This window comes from Elgaria multicarinata, chromosome 23, assembly GCF_023053635.1.
Source record: "Elgaria multicarinata webbii isolate HBS135686 ecotype San Diego chromosome 23, rElgMul1.1.pri, whole genome shotgun sequence".
Lineage (NCBI taxonomy): Eukaryota > Metazoa > Chordata > Lepidosauria > Squamata > Anguidae > Elgaria > Elgaria multicarinata.
The window spans coordinates 1525000-1544126 of record NC_086193.1 but is presented as its reverse complement, the minus strand read 5'-3'; the positions used below and the strand labels follow the sequence as shown (position 1 = coordinate 1544126).

Below are 19127 nucleotides of genomic sequence, written 5' to 3'. Positions count from 1 at the left end.
TCTTATGGTGCTCTATACATGCTTTACCAGTATTTATGAATTAGAAATTCCTTTAAGCGATGAACAGGGGTCAAAATTACCTCCCTAGTAGTGTCCGTTGGTGTTCAGGTGCAGAAAACCTACAACGGTTGGCACCTAATCTATAGTGGCAGGGAGTTCCGGAGGTATGTAGCACCTTAAGAGTAACTTACTTGTGTTGCAATCCTATTGCAGAAGCTACGCAGATGATAGGGTTGAATTTTGTGTGAGGATTATGCTAAAAGCAAAGGTAAACTGTGTCAGCCATAAGAAACATCTCAAAATCCACATTCGGGGAATTCTTTTATTAGGACACAAAATAGTACGCAAGCTTTCGAGTTCCCCAGAACTCTTCATCAGGGAAGATGTAAACCAAGGAAAAATTGGGAGTGGGGGAGATCCCTGAAGCCACGGAGAGACCTTGCACTTTAGTCTTAGGTGGATCGTGGGAGGATGCACTCAGATTAAAGGCTACCAGGTTCTGAGTGCACCTGAGACTTCTGGGTGGGGGGAAAGGAATATACAATATAGCCCATCTCCAAACAATATGAAATCCAGCTGTTATCCAGATGTGCCTGAACTGCAGTCATGCCAACCTCCGGCTCCGGCTATTGGGCGGTATAGAAATGTAATAAATAAATAAATAAATAAATAAATAAATCTCTTGTTTTGTCTGATGCAATAGGCAGCACTAATAACCCCTCTTGCCTTTTGATCTGAACATTATATTGGTGTTTAAATTTTGCTTATACGCTATTGTTCGTTCAAAACCCTATGGTAAATTTCACGGTTCCCTGTGCTTAGATCAAGATCCCGTCATTTTTCCTGCATGACCTCATTTATAGCATGTCATTTATAACTGAAAGTGCCAAATCTGTTCAATTTCCTGGCAGATTTAAAAAAAAAAATTGATAGCATAGTAATCATGCTTCCAAGTAAACATAGCCAGGTTTAATCCCATGGAGATATATATGCAGTATTGCAGCCCTTCCTAGATACTAGAAAAGGTCCGTGATAGTTGCTTGAGAGAAGTTTTAAGCAGCAAAACAGCAAAGTTTAGATGGTTTATCTTTAAAATGTGCTGATGTGTTGCAGGATTTTGTAGGGGAAATTGACTCATTTTAGTCATTGATCCTTGGCAAAGCACACTCTGGATTCTCAGAAACTAAAAATCACAAAACGTTCCCGCAGCCTTCCTCAACCTGGGGCGCTCCAGATGTGTTGGACTGCATCTCCCAGAATGCCCCAGCCAGCTGGCTGGGGCATTCTGGGAGATGCAGTCCAACACATCTGGAGCGCCCCAGGTTGAGGAAGGCTAGAGACTAGCGCTTTTGTGATTTCTGAATTTGGAGAATTAATTTCCACAAAAGAAACCATAGTTTCACACTAGTAACACACTCACACACAGGTGCTTTCTGTACAAGGTAATCCAGCCACCCGCAACCTAATTATGGGAGCTGCCGTCCAACTGCAGAGCACAAAGCTGGAGCAATCCCAATTCAAAACAGATCTTCACAGCCGTAATGGCTAAGAACGCGTTTCTTTTTCAAAAGGGAGGGGGAAAATACTTGGAAGAGATTTTCAGGTTGTCGAAGTCTGGTTTCTCTACCCCTAAGTTAGCACTTTTCTCCAAAGTCACGGCAAACCGAGGACCCCGCTCCTCGGGTTAAGAGAGCCGCACACAAACACAGGACGCGCCGTTTGGTTTTGGCAATCTTTATATATCCACAATACATAATAACCATGCACAAAAATCAAAATGAGTATTTACAAGGGGAATTGCACTTAACAGAAGAGTCAGCAGGAAGCAAAGGAGAGAGGATGGGGACGTCTTCCCCACCCCACCCCAAGAAGCCAATGGTACAATCCAAAGCCATCCTGCAACCTGCAGAGGGTTTATTGGCCCCAGGCATTTATGCAAGGAAGAGAGGGGGGAGGCTTCACAGCCTTTCCAGAGTCGGCTGCCCTCAGACCTGCTGTTTATTCCTAGTGGTGGAGTTTTTGGGGGAGCCTTCTTGCAATGTCCCCATGAGAGAGACTCTGCATTGGTTTTGTCCCCTGAAAACGGTAGTGGGCTTCATCAGGGAGGCCTCACGTCCCGGCCCTACAAGCCTTTCCTTCTCGGCATGGTGGGGCTGAGGGGGACCTCAGGAGGGCTGCTCCTGAGACCAAGGGTCATACTAGGCGTCCCTATTCCCTGACACAGCAACTGCCATGTGCTGAAGCAGCAAGGATACTCCACACCAGAGGAAAAGGAACGGGGAGGAGAGGGAGTCCGGACCCCTTTTGCAACGGTTGCCCCATGGGAGCCCAGAGAGGCTCGGTTTTGCTCTTGCCTAGGTTTGGAGGCTCCAGTGTCGGGCTGCAGGGAGTTAGCAAGTCTTTCTGAGAAAGATTTGGGGAAGGCAGGGCGAGAAAGAAGAGAAGGACCAGACCAAGTTGCAACACAAGAGTGCAGCAGGAAGTACAAGCCCCTCCACCACCTTCTGTGTACTGTTTAGTCAAGACCACTGCCCAAAGCGGGAAGACGCACTGCTAAGGAACCGCCGGTTCTTTTAAAAGAGGTGCATGGAGTGTGTTAAGCAGGAAGCTCAGCTCACATCTTCCAGCGGTTGCTTGGGATAATGAGTCTCCGTTTCTTCACACACCTCCTTCTTCTCTTCCCTCTCTACAGCACCTAAAAAGTAATGCAAATAAAGGGGTGCCCAGGACTCTTGTTTGGGACACCCTGGGGTGATTCACAGCCAAGCGGAGGAGGTGTGCCGGTTCTCCCCGCCCTGGGAAAGCCCAACCCAGCCAGCAATTGAGAGCCGGGTCATGACAAGACTCTCTGGAGTTCAGGTTAAGGTGGAGTTCAGTGTCCAATCAACGTAGTAGCCTTTAATCCCACACAGATTCAGCATGCCTAGCGATGGTGAGCCAGAACGCTCACCTGCACGACAAAGTCACCTCAAAGCTATCCTGGGCCCCGATTCACTTAAGTCAGCCTTCCTCAACCTGGGGCGCTCCAGATGTGTTGGACTGCAACTCCCAGAATGCCATTCTGGGAGTTGCAGTCCAACACATCTGGAGCGCCCCAGGTTGAGGAAGGCTGACTTAAGGTGTGTGAGCATGCATCTATTGTACACGTAGCCAAATGCCAAGCGGTCTCCCCCTACCCGTTACGCTGCGGCTTTCTAGCCGAGCAAGGACGGCAGCGTTTGCACCGAGGGCAGACTAGGCCAAAGGAAGGAAGCAAACACAAGGGGAAGACAGAAAGATAGAGCTGAGCCAACAGCAACCGCCTGGAGACGCGTCGCGCGGCAAGAGGGAGAACTGGCCCAGGGGACAGCGCTGGCTGACCGAGTTGACGAGGAAGGTCAGAGCAACCCAAGAGTCTCAAGCAACCCCATCAATCAAGCTGGCTCCCCGGAAGAGAGGTTTTCGCAAAACAATGACTACCTCCTATTCCCCAGGCCGTGATTAGCAAGGGCACTGGGTCCTGGGCAAACAGCCCATGCGCTCTTTGCCCACAGAAGAAGAGGAGGCCGGCCTTCAAGGGCGTCCTCTTGTTTCCTTGCCCGCCCTCTGATTCAGCAGCCAAGCCTTCGAAGGCCGGCCACAAACCCCAGGGAAAGGCCGTCTCCTGTTTCAGAGCCCGCTCAGCTGGCAGTCAGCCGTGTGTTTCCTTCCACCTCCGCTCACCACCAAGGGGTGCTCCTGAGCAGATCGGCGGGGTTGAAGGAACTTCCTGGTGGACAGGCGGGGGATACGGTTGGGCGTGGGCGCGTGTTTCAAACTTGGGTCAACTGGCCGAAAAACCGTGTCCTGTGCAAGGACCTTGACAAGGATTTAGAGGGATGAAGGACCAGATTAACTTCTAAAGGGTTGTAGCCCAACCAAGAAAGCGACAGCGAGGAGAGGCAGCATCCATCCCACCCCAAGGTCGCCACCACGCAGCAGGGCAGATTCCAAGAGCTGCTCAAATCACCCCAGAGTACTGCTTGCTGGCTATTCAAGCATCCCTCGCTCACAAAGCTTCAAAAGCCCAACAGCGCAAGAACCAGTAGAAGGTGGGGAGAGACATATGCCACCAAGCCCCTCTCATGCAAGAAGATGGCTTGAGCGACAAAAGAATTTGTTCCCAGCCAACTTTTTAAGTTTCGGTGGTGTTTAGCCCTGCCGATGTCAGGTTTCTTGTGCATCACAGATTGAGTCGTACAATCATTTAGAGAAACAACAACCGTAAAACCTCAGGGGATCAAGACAAGAACGAAGCAGCACTGACGGAGGAAGCACGCGGGGAGTTTGTTATTATTATATTTTTAATGGAGGTCAGAATTCAAAGGAAGTGACCTTCAAGGAGGTAACAAAACCCCTAAGATGCTATGGTTATGCTCAGGTGTTACAAAAGGGAGTTATCGTCGTAATCAAGTATCTGGTTCTCTACAACTATCCATCCAAATAACCTCACCAGTGTGAGTTATATACATGGCATGAAAAATATTGCTTCACACTCACTCCAAGGTGTGTGTGGGGGGGGGGGTGGAGGTTGCGATAAGAGAAAGACTGGGGGATAAAGCAACATGCAGAGTCAGAATCTGGGAAAAGGAGGATTTACTGCGCGCAGGTGAAGAGGCGCGATTCCTATAGATCGCAAGAAGGCTCTAACGAAGCCATTAGGCCAGCACTTCATTGAAAGATAGACCGATTAACATAAAGCCAGAAATAAAAGCACTAGAAGACACTTTATATGATCTGCACGCAGCCGTGCCGACAGCTGGGGAAGTGAGGAACTGGGGATGCCGCGCTCAGACACACTTCATTGTTCCCGAACTGAGGGGGGGGGGGGGGGAGAGAAATGAGAGTAAAGACTTCCAGTAGCAGATAGCAGTGGAAACTGCACAGCCAGACCAGCTGTGCATTAGGGGGTGGGGGTTGGGGTGGGGGAGAGGAAAGGGAGAGGACAGAGAACAAGTGACAGTCAAAGGTTCTCTTGCACAGATTTCAGGTGTCTGCACGGGTGTGAGCACGGACAAGAATTAAGATCACCACCAACGTATTTCCAACAAGCCAGAAGTGAGGCGTTTTCGTGGCTTAAAGTTTCTCTTGTGCCCGGCTAGAAATGAACCCTCCTCTCCTACCGCTCAAGTGCAGTGATTCCTTCTGCTGCTAGAACGAAAAAGAGCCTGCATCCGTCCCGTCCCACCCCCCACAAGCAACACACACACACACACACACACAAACACAAAACCCCGAAAAAGGAAATTAAGTTAACAAGTGTCTCAGGGTGATTAATGTCCAGGAGATGTTCCATGACACTAAAATAAAATAAAATAAAAGGAAACAAAAAATATATAGAATAATCTGTCGGCTCAATGCTTATATTTCAAACCCCAAAATAATCATATTCAAAAGGAGTCACAGGTAAGGGTTATGTTAGCCCTATGGATAATGCTCTAAGATGGAGGGGGGAGTGAAGGGAGGAAACTGGAGTGGCTGAATGATGGGAGAGATGCTGTGAAAGTTGCACACGGGTTTCCAACCGAAGCACGGGCAGAGTGAGGGGGCAGGTAGCAGCAGCCCCCGGGAGGTCACAGGTTCTGACAGCACTGCAGTTTGTTGGATTTCTGTCCGTCGGTGGTGGGGGGCACGCTGATGTCCACCACGTTGTTGCCAGGCGACTCGTCGTGGGCAGGCCGGTCAGCAATCTGCTTCTGCGACACAATGCGGTAGATCTCTGCCAAAAAAAAAAGGAGGCCGAGAGAGGCTCAGCTACAGATGCGGGGGGAAAGGAGTCGCCTCTCCACCACACCCGTCAAGGACCAGGCAGCACCTGAGCGGCCTTCAGCGTGGCTCTTGCCGTGCAATTGTTAAGAATGTGCGATTCCAGACAAGGCCTTCCTGCAATGCACACCCCCCCAGTTCCTCCCCTGTCAAGGCAAGGCAGCCACCCATCCTCAACAGCAGACAGTGAGTATCCTTCGCCAAGCTAGATGTTAATTAGTGATATGCTTTTTCCAGAAAAAATTAATTGGAGAAAAAGATCCGGTGTAAATTAAGAGTAATTTGCACTGAATTTTCCCCCCCGATGCCCTAGGTCAGCCTTCCTCAACCTGGGGCGCGCTCCAGGTGTGTTGGACTACAACTCCCAGCTGGCTGGGGCATTCTGGGAGTTGTAGTCCAACACATCTGGAGCGCCCCAGGCTGAGGAAGGCTGCCCTAGACAGTGATTGCATTTGACACATTTATTTGACCTGTGTTTAGTACACAAAGCTAAAAAAGACTACCCCGTGTTAACTTTTTGTCCCCAAACCATCAGAAGTAATTGACTTGAAATATTATTTTAGGGGGGAAATTAAAGCACACTTTAATGTGATTTAAATGTTGTGTTATATACATTTTGTACTGGAATACCTCTAGAAATGTCAAAACACTAACAAACGCTTTGTTTACATTGTTTAAATTTAAAGGGGATAAAAGGTACTGAAAGCTGCTGACACACTAATAAATGTTAGCAAGCCAAAGAACCACAGATGATATGCTAGTACTTTACCCATCCTGGTTGTGCTTTTTATACTGTTATTTTGTAATTGTGCTTTTAACCTGTCTGGTTGTTTTATTGTGGTTTTAATTTTTGCGAACCGCCCAGAGAGCTTCGGCTATTGGGCGGTATAAAAATGTAATAAATAAATAAAATTTTAAAAAACCTGAACCTTTAAATTACCTAACATTGTATTTGCAATTGGCATTCATTTTCCGCTCCACATCACTGATCTTAATACACCACCATATAAACTTGCACACCAAAGAGGTACTAGAAATGCCAACCATAAGTCATTCACACTTGTACACGCACATACCCCAGTGACCACAGCTAAAACCCGGGACGGGGGGGGGGGGGAAGGGTCTTTTCCATGCTGTGCCTCCGTGCCAGGTACAATAACCCAAATGGAACCCCTTTACCTGTAAGGATGTTCTTGAAAGCTTCTTCTACATTTGTTGAGTCAAGTGCGGAAGTTTCAATGAATGACAGGTTGTTCTTTTCTGCAAGGGGGTAAAAGGGAGGAAGTCACTGCAGGGTTGTTGTTTTTAAAATGTATAACTGGCCCTTTTCTCCAGAGTCTCAAGACCATTCACAGCAATAAATGGATGCTTCACACTCCCCATCCAGCTGCCCCATGACGGCATCAAAAACAGGTAAAATAAATAAGACACTGATCGTATAGTTTTATGTTCTGTATTGTTTTAGAGAGCCATCCTACGATCCGTAGAGAGCATCTCAGGGACAATAGGACTGACTGAAGTCCTCCTCCTAGACTCTGGGAGGGAGGGCTGCAAGGTCCAATCTCTCACAGCCACCGCAGAAAAACACGTGCCAGCTGCCTTCTGAGGTTATGCAAGCGGCCTTGGAGGACCAAAAAGAGGCGTCCTGGTGGGTGGGGAGGGGAGAGAAGAGACGGATACAAAAAAAACCTCTATGCCCTCTCCAGTCCCAGCAACGCCCCCACCAGAAAGGCAGAGGTCCATCTAGAACAGCCTTCCTCAACCTGGAGCGCTCCAGATGTGTTGGACTGCATCTCCCAGAATGCCCCAGCCAGCTGGCTGGGGCATTCTGGGAGTTGTAGTCCAACACATCTGGAGCGCCCCAGGTTGAGGAAGGCTGATCTAGAAGAAAAACAGAAAAACATGGACAGAGAAGCAAAAATTGCCTTTGCTGCTCCTCCCTCCTTGCCAGCAGAAGCCATGGCATACTCTGAAGCCTCCGAGTCCCGAAAGGATTGTGCACCCTTAATATGTGTGTGTGTTTCATTGTAAGCTGCCCCAAGAACTTTGTTGTGAGTTATGAAGGCCACTAAAAATACAAAATCTCAGCTGTGATCTCATCAGCATCATGTTGGGGCCTCGGCTACCCAGACCCCCAAATCTGAAATACATAGGGCTGAATACTGGGCGAACTTTCTTATTTTAGCTTCAGAAACACACATGAGGTGAATGGGGCCCCAAGTTCAGCTAAGCAGGGAGATTTGAACCCAGGTCTTCCCAGACGATGTCTGACACGGCTGTCATAGGTAATGTACATACTTTTGAGCACTTTGATAAAATGCTCTATTTTTATCGAAGCTTACTGTGGCAATTAATGCAACAATTAATGAACCAACCCTGTCTGGGCCCTCTTTCTGGTGCCTACCCATTCCCAGGTGTAATATATTTGGGGGGCCTTCCAGACACAGACCCGCCCTAGACTTAGTTCCGTCAATGACAACACTGGTGCTTCGTAAAGTAATGATAACCCCTCAACAATTTACACAAAGCTTTTCTAGAGCATGCCATTATTCTTCCCCCTCTTCCTCCAAGGGGACAGTTTGTAAAACCCCTCAGCATTTTAGGGAGTGAGACCAACCGTGTTACAAGCACCAGACGCTTTTAAAAAAAAACACACTAGTCAGCAGCAGAATTTAACAACAGCCAAACCTGCAAAAGCACGGGCCTCATCCGTGGGCACAGCCCTCAGGTGACGCAAATCGCTCTTGTTTCCCACCAGCATGATGACGATGTTGTTATCTGCGTGATCCCGTAGCTCCTTCAGCCAACGCTCCACATTCTCGTACGTCAGGTGCTTGGCAATGTCATAAACCAGAAGCGCCCCGACAGCTCCACGGTAGTAGCTGAAATTGTTTCACAAGCGTTACACGGAAACAGGCTTGATTGCACAACACAAACGTTGTCACGCTTATATAAAGCTGTTACAATGGGAAGGGAAGAGCAGAGACTTGGGAGCCCAGTGGGTCACCTGGTCAGACAGAACAAAGAATCCAATAATGTTCTGCCTGGCGACCGCTATGACAATATTAAACTAAGCAAACTTCTTCCAAATAAATAGGGGCAGCCCTTTTCCTTTAAAGCCGGCTTTGCTCCGATACATGCCTTCTCTTTGACCCTGTTCAGACAACACACTAAGCCACAGAGGTTCAGCGTTTTGAGCCAAACATTATGGCTTAACCTGTCACGTGAACCATGACTTAGCATGACGTGTGAACCAGTCCTAACCATGGCGGCTACATAACCACGGTTCAAATACGCTCACTTGCTGCAAAAGGGGTATTTATTATTTATTTATTTATTTATCACACTTATACCCCGCTCCTCAGCCAAAAAAGGCTCTCAGAGCGGCTTACACTTAGGAAAAAAGACAGGTAGCAGGTTAGGGTAGCAGCCTAACCATGGCTTAGCATGTCATCTGAACAGGCCCTATCTATCTATCCATCCATCCACCTACCAATCTCAGGGGTTGACAAGTGCAGGAGGTCCAGGGACCATTTTGGCGCCCGAGACATCTCCCCACCACCAATACACAAAGGATTTACAGACACAAACACTGAACGCTAAAGGAACACTGCAGCAAAAGAACTGGGAGCCACTTGATCGCCTTTTAGTGGCTACATTTAAGCAATAGTGTGGGTAAAGATTTGGTCTGATATTATAGGGTTCTGTAGTTACAGTTCTAGAGCTTGGTGTAACCCAGTCTCGAGCATTCAGGACAGAGGTATGAAGGAGAAATTTATATCCCATTATTTTACTAAGTATCATCAAAGCCACATTAGCAAACAGACTGTTTTAGGTGCTTCTACAGGGTGTTATTCTGGAAGGAACAACTGTACTGATTTCTGCACTGTTCACACACATTTTAAGGACAAGACACAGGAAGCTAATTGCCTTATCCCAGTTTAAAACCATTGGTCCATGCGGCTCAGAATTGCATACAGTTCACCACTGACTGGCAGCAATGCCCCACCCATCTTTTTCAGTTCTGTGACGTTTTAATTGGGAGACACCGTTTTAATTGGGAGACACCGTAGGCAGAACCTGGGAACAGGAGGCTGGGCTCCCCAGAGATAATGGCTGGGGGCAATATGCGACCCCACAGCCTGTGGCTTAGAAGCTAGTTGAGAGAGGGAAATCAATTCAAGAACTCACTCGGTTCAGGTTACGACTCCGGTCACCACACATGACTCAAGATCCCCCTTCAACCACTCATTGCTCTGGATTCTTTAATGCTGGAGTGGACTGGCTTGCAGGGTCTGTTCCCCACCCACCCCCGCCACATCCATCTTAAGCAGTTTAAATTTTACAGGGCAAGATTGCCTAGTTCCCTAATCTTCATTTGCTTAAGCAGTAGCCCAAGGGATGAATAAGGCCAGCATTTTTGCAAGAAGCACAGCAGACTCTCTCCAACCCATGGGGAACTGTTTGCTAGTCCACCCTCTGCCCAACCCTATGCATCATAAAGGAAAGCCCCATTGAGCCTTACGCTGAGGTGATGGCACGGTATCGCTCCTGGCCTGCAGTGTCCCAGATCTGTGCCTTTATCGTCTTCCCATCCACCTGGATGCTCCTGGTGGCAAACTCCACGCCAATAGTACTTTTGCTCTCCAGGTTGAATTCATTGCGGGTGAAGCGGGACAGGAGATTGCTCTTCCCCACCCCGGAGTCTCCAATTAGCACAACTGGGAGAAAAAGGCAACATAACACTGTCAGCATCCATCGATCACGCTGGGATTTGTGAACACAAGGCTACAGGCAGGCGGTCGCTGCAGAGATCAGAGACCTCGCTGCCCCCCAGGGAGAAGAACCAGCGCCATCTCCCTGGGAGCACCTCTGCGTTCTTGGAGGCAAACAGCGCACGCTTGGCTAGCAAATGGTCAGCTAACATTCCACAGCCGGGGGCCGGGATTCTTGGCAAGACCTGATGCTTTACATCAGCCTTCCTCAACCTGGGGCGCTCCAGATGTGTTGGACTGCATCTCCCAGAATGCCCCAGCTGGCTGGGGCATTCTGGGAGTTGTAGTCCAACACATCTGGAGCGCCCCAGGTTGAGGAAGGCTGCTTTACATGCTCTCTAAGGCAGGGCTGCCCTAATGGTCAGACAAGGCAAGAGCTACCCAGAAAAACTTTCACCTTTCTGCCCCTGCTGCCTGTCCTGCTCCCTTACAACTTCCTTCAAGCCTCTCAACCGTTTTCAGCCTGTTTCTCCTCCTCCCCAGCATCCATACAAATCTCAGCCGTTTCAACTTTAGCCTCTTCAACTGTCCCCTGGATAACTTGCTGTGTGGTTCCTTTCCTGCCTTCCGCAGCCATGGTCCCCAGAGAACCTCTTGCCCATAGATTAAGCCGTTGCTACTACCTCCTCCTCTTTATTATTTATTTATTTATTACATTTATATACCGCCCCACAGCCGAAGCTCTCTGGACAGTTTACAACAATTGAGCTCCTTTATTCAATGAGTGCAGTTAATTATTATTATTATTATTATTATTTATTTATATAGCACCATCAATGTACATGGTGCCGTACAGAGTAAAACAGTAAATAGCAAGACCCTGCCGCATAGGCTTACAATCTAATAAAATCATAGTAAAACAATAAGGAGGGGAAGAGAATGCAAACAGGCACAGGGTAGGGTAAGCAGACTAAAGCACGGCTTCTAATCAAGTATAAAATGCATCAAGACAGTCGTAGTGGCAATAATCACACAGCAATACACCATAGAAGAATCATGTCATTACAGCGCACCATAAATCTACTTGGTAAAACTGGCCGAAGCCATTCCTCAATCAGAAGTGTCTCCTCGCTCAAGGGATGCAACCCCACCCCGGCAACAATCAACAGGATACTGGGTAGGGAGGAATTGTGGCAAAGAATCAAGTAAACAAGCCCTAGCTAGAATCCATGCCCCGATTCAAGCAATTCTGGCCTTCTGACAGGGATGCGTCGTTGGGAGCACATTACACCAGTGCATCCACTCCCGTTGCCAGAGTTCGGTGCACTCTAAAAGGTTAAACACACTCCTCACCAAGGCAAACCGAATTCTACACCCCCCAAAAAAACACAAATTGGGCTCCTTATCAATTATGAAAATGTACATATTTTTTTTGCGTAGCTCTGAATTTTTACAGTTTCTCTGGTTTTGGGGAGTTCATGGAGGACGGGCAGTGACCCATGCAAGGGACTAAATCCCAAAGGCCACAAATCTTGTTCAGTTTCCATGGGTTTCATCATGCATTGCCCAAACAATTGCAAATATACTTTTACGGCCATAAAGACTAGAAACTGGATTTTTTTCCCCAAGGAAAGGAAAGCTATGGTTCTTTAAAAACTTGATTCCACATCCAGTACTATAGCCTGTCTTTTCATGTGCTCTCTCTCTCTCTCATACACACACACACACAGCCATGCCCTATTTCCTTTGGAGCTCAATTGAAAGTGGTAGCAATCACCTACAAAGCTCACACCCAGCATATCTGAGATGGCCTCTACTCACGTCCTCCATCACAACTGACTAAAACTGCCCTGTTTATTTATTTATTTATTTAAGGATTTTTATGCCGCCATTCAGCCCAAAAAGGCTCTCACGGCGGCTTACAAAAGTATTTCTTGACAGTCCCTGCCCACAGGCTTACAATCTAAAAGACGTGACACAAAAGGAAAGGGGATTGGGAGGGAGGAGGAGGGGGGGGGAAAGGAAAGCAAATTCAGGCACTACAATCTTAGTTGCAAAGTTCAGCAGTTACAGGTGACAGCAGGAGGGAGGGGGCTCTCAGCTGGAGCTGGACCCAGGCACGATGGAGAGGTGCCTGGCTGCTGCTTCCTCCCTCACTGGTGGCCTCTGCAGAGACAGTTGGTAAGCATACCATCCACGCAGGGTTACAACCATGCACAGAGCACCCCTGGAATACCTTGGAAAATCAAACCCCAAATCTCAGTGCCTTTCAGAAGCACACAAAACCTTTACATTCAAATTGGCTTCGGATGGATAAGGAGGGAGGCTAGTGAGTAATGTAACGAGATATTGTTTTGTCATGCAAACAGTTGCATTCCTAGGGCTTCAGAGGACAGGATAAAAACTGACACATAAATAGGAAAACCACAATAAACAACCAGCAATCCCACATCCAGTTTATAACAACTGAAAGCATCTTTTAATAAACAAACAGATTTTAAGATCTGTTTGTTTATTTAAAAAAGTCTTTTTGAAAAAATTATAAACTGGACGTGCGAATGTTGATTGCTTATTGTGGTTTAGAGACATGAGCATCACCAGTGTGTTGGTTTATTCATAAATAAGTGGTTACACATTAATTTCCCAAAACCCTGTTTCACAAGAGCCATTTGTCTGAAATAACCCTTCACATAAAAAATAAATCAACAACAACACATGATCACCAACACACACACACACAGGAAGGAATTTTCCAACAGTGCTGGCTAGCTAGTAAGCTTACCTGCACCTTAACTGGTTTTATCTGAGCCTCACAAGCTTGGCTGGATTCCCTCTTGCACTTTGACCAGTTCTACTTTGGTCTCCCTTCCACGCACAGCTTATGCCACACTCATTGCAAAAATGGATGAGGAGCGTTAAGACCTGAAGTACCTTTTGGAAGAACCTGCCTTCAGGTAGGGAATCAGTCTAGAACTCAACCTTCTAGAACGCAACCCACCAGGTCTGCATGTTAAAGCAGAAGCCCCTCAACTGCTCTCTCTATGGAAGTTGTGCGTACTCGCAAGGGGTACAGGTACACGTTTACTCATCTCAACAACCCAAGCAAACCATTCGGTTTATGGAACGCCCTCTCCAAGTAGGCTGGGACAGGCACTTTTTGGGCACCAGGTTATCTTTTCTGCGCCAGGCAAAGACCTTACTTTTGTCTCAGGCCTTTTAAAGATTTTGGTTGGTTGGTTTTAGGTGTTATGGCTATCTTGAAAAAAAAAATTATTCCTATGTTGTTTTTGTAGTGTATTCTTTTAGTCCCTGCGATCCATCCAGAGAATTCCTGCTGTTGGGCAGATTAAAAATATAATAAATAAATGTGAACATACACATTTTGGTCACTATTACACCCACTGAGGAGCTGAAGAGACCCAGTTATTTACATAATTGATATATCACCCAGTTAGCAATGTCTTCTGGGCAGTTTAATCTACTGATGATGTGTTGTTGCGCTAGTAATTTCTGGGAGGTTGTGGGCTCTCCCACACTAGAGGCCTTCAAGAGGCAGCTGGACAACCACCTGTCAGGGATGCTTTAGGGTGGATTCCTGCATTGAGCAGGGGGTTGGACTCAATGGCCTTGTAGGCCCCTTCCAACTCTGCTATTCTATGATTCTATGATTCTATGATTAATCCTGCTCAGTACGAGAGGAACCGCAGGTTCAGACATTCGGTGTTCAGCTCATAAAAACAATAGAAACACTAACAATCAAATGGGATAAAACCCAAAGACGGTATTAAACCAAACAAATAAAAAGCCAGCAACTATAAAACTATTAACACAGCAGAATTAAAAACAACCAAGTGTCTTTACCTGGTGCCGAAATTATTATAACATAGGTGTTCGGGAAGCCTTTCCGGTGAGAGCACGGCACAACGCAGGTGCCACCGCCAAAAAGGCCTTTCCTCTGGTGGCCACCCATGCCACACCTCATCTGAAAGCCTGCTTCCTTATAAGTCAAGGTTGGCCAGGTTGAATGCCAGGTCCAGGAGCTGCCATCGCAAACTAGCTAAAGCAAGCCTGTACAGATCTTGTGGCACATCAGAGGCTCAGTGGAACCGTTCAGGGATTGCAGAAACAAGAGAGTGCCTGAAGGGTCATGTTGGCCTAGGGCAACTTTCTTCAACAGGTGCCCCCCCTGATGTTTAGGATTACAACTCCCATGAGCCCTGACCATTTACCATGCTGGCTAGTCCAGATGGGAGTTGTAATCTAAAACATCCAGACAGCACTAGGTTAGGGAAGTCTGGCCTAGGATAAAGATTGATCAGTTCTACTATGAATACATGGTTTTATTTCTGCTTCCCAAAACGACACACACGCACCTCGCTCCACCCCAAAATTGCTAGCTGCATTTGCAGTGACTTTTCACCTTCCAAAAACATTACAACGCCATATCAACATTCTCAGGAACGAGCAATAAACTGGCACGGACAGGACTGGACTGAGTTGCTGTTCACAGCAACTATTCAAAAGCGTGTGCTTCATTTTCATGGGAACCAAATGCCGTTAAGCTGATTGATTCCCAGGTCAATCATGCCGGTCGCATGCAGGGTAACACATGACGCCAATTACGGCTGAATCGCTGATTGGACGGCTGCTGTTGCCCACGACTGGCAAGCTTGAATCCTGTACACCGGTCTTCCCCAAGCCGGTGCCCTCCAGATGTGTTGGGCTGCAACTCCAAATATGCTGTCTGGGGGATGCTGGGAGTTGCAGTCCAACACATCTAGAGGGTTTGGGTAAGGCTGGTGCAAACTCTCAAAATGCAGTACTACAAATGACCGTGCTTCTTGTACATTCCTCCTTCCCTGCTACCCATTAACTGACCAGTTCATGATTTTGGAAAGACTTAGATACACAGCCAAGTGTTAGTGTGAGAATTGCACAAGCAGCATTCCAACACGCGTAGCTGAGCAAAGACTCCGCCAAAGGGCATTGATACCAAAGAGCTAGAACCTCTGTATGTAAGGGCCACAGGGGTATGAACCAACCAGAAAAGATGGGGCTTGGGTTCAAACTCAACCACGTGTGCATGTGTTGAAAAAGCTATTTGGGAGGAGCGTCCCTCTGCAACAACGTTCTTTCAAAACACTGGGAAAATATGAACAGATCATAGAAGTTGGGGGGGGGCAGCAGAACAAAGGAAGGAGGTGACTGAGCTAGATTTGAGTCTGGGCCTGCAGGACTGGGAGCTTCCCATGTTGTTCAGTGTTATGACCCACCCTGAGCTCTTGGGACAAAGCACAATTTATCTGTAAATGCGTTAAGCCATCCAAGTCCACCACGTACATCTGTTCCCAAACAAAGCGTCTCATCAGGAGACAGATGTTTATGCCAATCCTTCCGCTCCCAGAGAACCAAGGCATCCAATTTCACCCCCCTACAACCACACTCCCCTGCCCCAAGACCATTTGCGAGGGCATTTCGCTCTGCGTCCTCCACCAGAGTACACCCTTCCTCATTCCTGCATGGACCCACCCGTGCCACTGAGCTATACACGCCACAGCATCTTTAGCCCCCCACCCCTAGTCAGGGTCAAGGAAAGCTGCTCTACAAATCCCAGCCCACCAGCTTCTTACCCACCCATCATGTGTAAGCTGCCTTCGGTGCCATATGGCAGCCACAAAATGCTAGTGCTAGAACAGAAGCGCCCCCCAAAACCATTTAAAGACCTGTCCCTCAAAAAAGCCCTTTCTTGTTCCCAGCCTATGCATATGCAGTGAGGGTCTCCCAGCCTCATGACCCCCTTAAGGCCCCCAGACCCTCTTCTCCCAACATGGGATGGTGCTGTTATCATGGCACTACTGCTGTGAGCAACTTTAGGAACCTACTGAACCAACAGGCTAAGAAACAATCAAAGGAAAGTAACAAGAAACATTACAGCTGTCTCAACAGCTTCAGTTCCCCTTTCTAAGACCCCGACCCCTTCCAGCCTCTCCCTTCATAGCCCCCACCCCAAATTCCAAGCCCCCTTTTCCCTTCTGCTTCCCACTCAGCTCCTCTCTCGCCCTTCCCAGGCTCCTCCCTTCCCAAACTCCCAGCCCCACTCTTTTAACCAACATCCTTTCCCTTCACCCTCCAACAGAGGAGGGGGAGCCCCCTTTCCCCTCCCATTGGTCGCAGATGCTTTAGGGACCAGGATGGGGGATCCTGTGACCCATTCACAGCCCCCCTGAAGCCTTACCCTTCCTCATGTATCCCTTTTTGAAGCCCCCTTTTCCCTCCGATCCACGCCCCAGACCACCTTTTGAAAGGCCCCCCAAGCCCTCTCTTTCTCCTACCCACACTTCTTCTCCAAGCCCCCAAAAAGAGAACCACTTTCCCCACTCACCTGCCCCCACACCTCCTCCTCCATCCCCATCACTCCCCTCTCCAAAGCCCCCTCCCAAACCACCAGTTCCCCAACATGCTCCATCTTACCACAACCCAAACCCACTTCCCCCACTTCCTCACGTGAACCCCTCAACCTCATTAAGCCTCCTCCAAGTAGGGGGGGGTGTCCTTAAATAACCCCTTCCCCTTCCTTGCTCCCCTTCCTTCCTTCCCCCTTCCCCACCCTTCCTTGCCCCCCCTCCAAGCAAGGGCCCCCCTCACCCCCCAAGCCCCCTTCAAGCAGAGGGGAAGGCCCTCAGCCCGTGTGTGTGTGTGTGTGTGTGTGTGTGTGTGTGTGTGTGTGTAGTTCCTCATGTGAACCCCCGCCCTCATTAAGCCTCCTCCAAGTAGGGGGGTGTCCCCAAATAACCCCTTCCCCACCCTTCCTTGCCCCCCCTCCAAGCAAGGGGCCCCCTCACCCCCCTAAGCCCCCTTCAAGCAGAGGGGAGGGCCCTCAGCCTGTGTGTGGGGGGGGTTTCCTCACATGAACCCCTCAACCTCATTAAGCCTGCTCCAAGTAGGGTGTGTGTCCTCAAATAACCCCTTCCCCACCCTTCCTTGCCCCCCCTCCAAGCAAGGGCCCCCCTCACCCCCCAAGCCCCCTTCAAGCAGAGGGGAAGGCCCTCAGCCCGTGTGTGTGTGTGTGTGTGTGTGTGTGTGTGTGTAGTTCCTCATGTGAACCCCCGCCCTCATTAAGCCTCCTCCAAGTAGGGGGGTGTCCCCAAATAACCCCTTCCCCACCCTTCCTTGCCCCCCCTCCAAGCAAGGGGCCCCCTCACCCCCCTAAGCCCCCTTCAAGCAGAGGGGAGGGCCCTCAGCCTGTGTGTGGGGGGGGTTTCCTCACATGAACCCCTCAACCTCATTAAGCCTGCTCCAAGTAGGGTGTGTGTCCTCAAATAACCCCTTCCCCACCCTTCCTTGCCCCCCCTCCAAGCAAGGGCCCCCCTCACCCCCCAAGCCCCCTTCAAGCAGAGGGGAAGGCCCTCAGCCCGTGTGTGTGTGTGTGTGTGTGTGTGTGTGTGTAGTTCCTCATGTGAACCCCCGCCCTCATTAAGCCTCCTCCAAGTAGGGGGGTGTCCCCAAATAACCCCTTCCCCACCCTTCCTTGCCCCCCCTCCAAGCAAGGGCCCCCCTCACCCCCCTCCAAGCAGAGGGGAGGGCCCTCAGCCCGTGTGGGGGGGGGGGGTTTCCTCACGTGAACCCCTCAACCTCATTAAGCCTCCTCCAAGTAGGGGGGGTATCCTCAAATAACCCCTTCCCCACCCTTCCTTGCCCCCCCTCCAAGCAAGGGGGGCCCCTCAGCCCCCTCAAAGCCGGGGGTCCCCCAAATAACTGCCTCCCCCACCCCCCTCTGGGTTGCAAGGCGGGCGTCGGGGGCCCATTCACAGCCCCCCCCCGGTCCCTCTTCTTCCTCCTCCTCTTCCTCTTCCTCCTACCTTTGAAGAGGTAGTCGTACTCGTCGTCCCGTGTTCCCATGGCGACGCCTCTCTCTCTTTCTCTCTCTCTCTTTTTCTCCCTCTCTCTCTTCCTCGGCGGGGCCTCGCCTGGTTTCCGTCCGGAAGGAGGGGAAGGGAGGCGGCGGCGGCGGCGGAGGAGGAGGAGGAGGAGGCCGGACTAGGCCAGGCCGAGCCAAGCCGGGCCGAGCCTCTCCCTGACAGGCACCGAGGCAGGCGGAGGGCGGGGCCCGCTCTGAGGAGATACGGAAGGGGAGGGGCCAGGAGGGCGGGGCCCGCTCTGAGGAGATACGGAAGGGGAGGGGCCAGGAGGGGGCGGGCAGACGGGCAGCCCTCTCCGCTTATCAGCGGCCGCCCTCGCGCTCTGGGTTGGCGGGCGGGGAGGAACGCTGTGCGGCGCGAGCGCAGGACCGCGGCCAATCACAAGGGCCGGGGGGGGGGGAAAGAAAGAAAGAGAAAGAGAGAGAGAGAGAGAGAGAAACCGCCGTAACCAATCGGAAGGACGGAGGCGCGAGACGGCGGCGGTTGGGAGTTTTCGGATGTATTTATTTCGGGGGCGGGGCCTCAACGGTCTAAAAGTGGGGGGGAGGGCTCGTGACGTCATCTTGGCGTCGCCCTCTTCGCCTCACAGAGATTTTTTTTCATTTTAATTATTATAAAATAAAATATAGCGCATATAAAATAAATATATATATATATGCTATTTTTTATTAGCATTTTTTTATTTTTTATTATTTTATTTTATTATTTA

At 49.4% G+C, this 19127-nt stretch overlaps 1 protein-coding gene across 1 annotated transcript; it reads right to left on the bottom strand.

Moving 5' to 3' along the window:
* Window positions 1-1718: 1718 nt before the first annotated feature.
* RAB11B (RAB11B, member RAS oncogene family) lies at window positions 1719-18610 on the bottom strand. Its single transcript, XM_063146900.1, has 5 exons — window positions 18359-18610; window positions 10310-10505; window positions 8473-8666; window positions 6964-7044; window positions 1719-5737 (listed from the first exon to the last, which is right to left on the bottom strand). Exons 1-5 carry the CDS (start codon window positions 18396-18398, stop codon window positions 5592-5594), a joined length of 657 nt encoding a protein of 218 aa, XP_063002970.1. The 5' UTR covers window positions 18399-18610; the 3' UTR covers window positions 1719-5591.
* Between the last annotated feature and the right edge of the window lie 517 nt (window positions 18611-19127).

Bases quoted from the DNA above. Each gene is read 5' to 3' on its own strand.
- RAB11B (XM_063146900.1), bottom strand. From the start codon at position 18,398: ATGGGAACACGGGACGACGAGTACGACTACCTCTTCAAAG. The intron at 10,506-18,358 runs GTAGGAGGAAGA...TTTTTCTCCCAG, and splicing joins GTACGACTACCTCTTCAAAG to TTGTGCTAATTGGAGACTCC. The intron at 8,667-10,309 runs GTAAGGCTCAAT...AAACAATTTCAG, and splicing joins TACCGTGCCATCACCTCAGC to CTACTACCGTGGAGCTGTCG.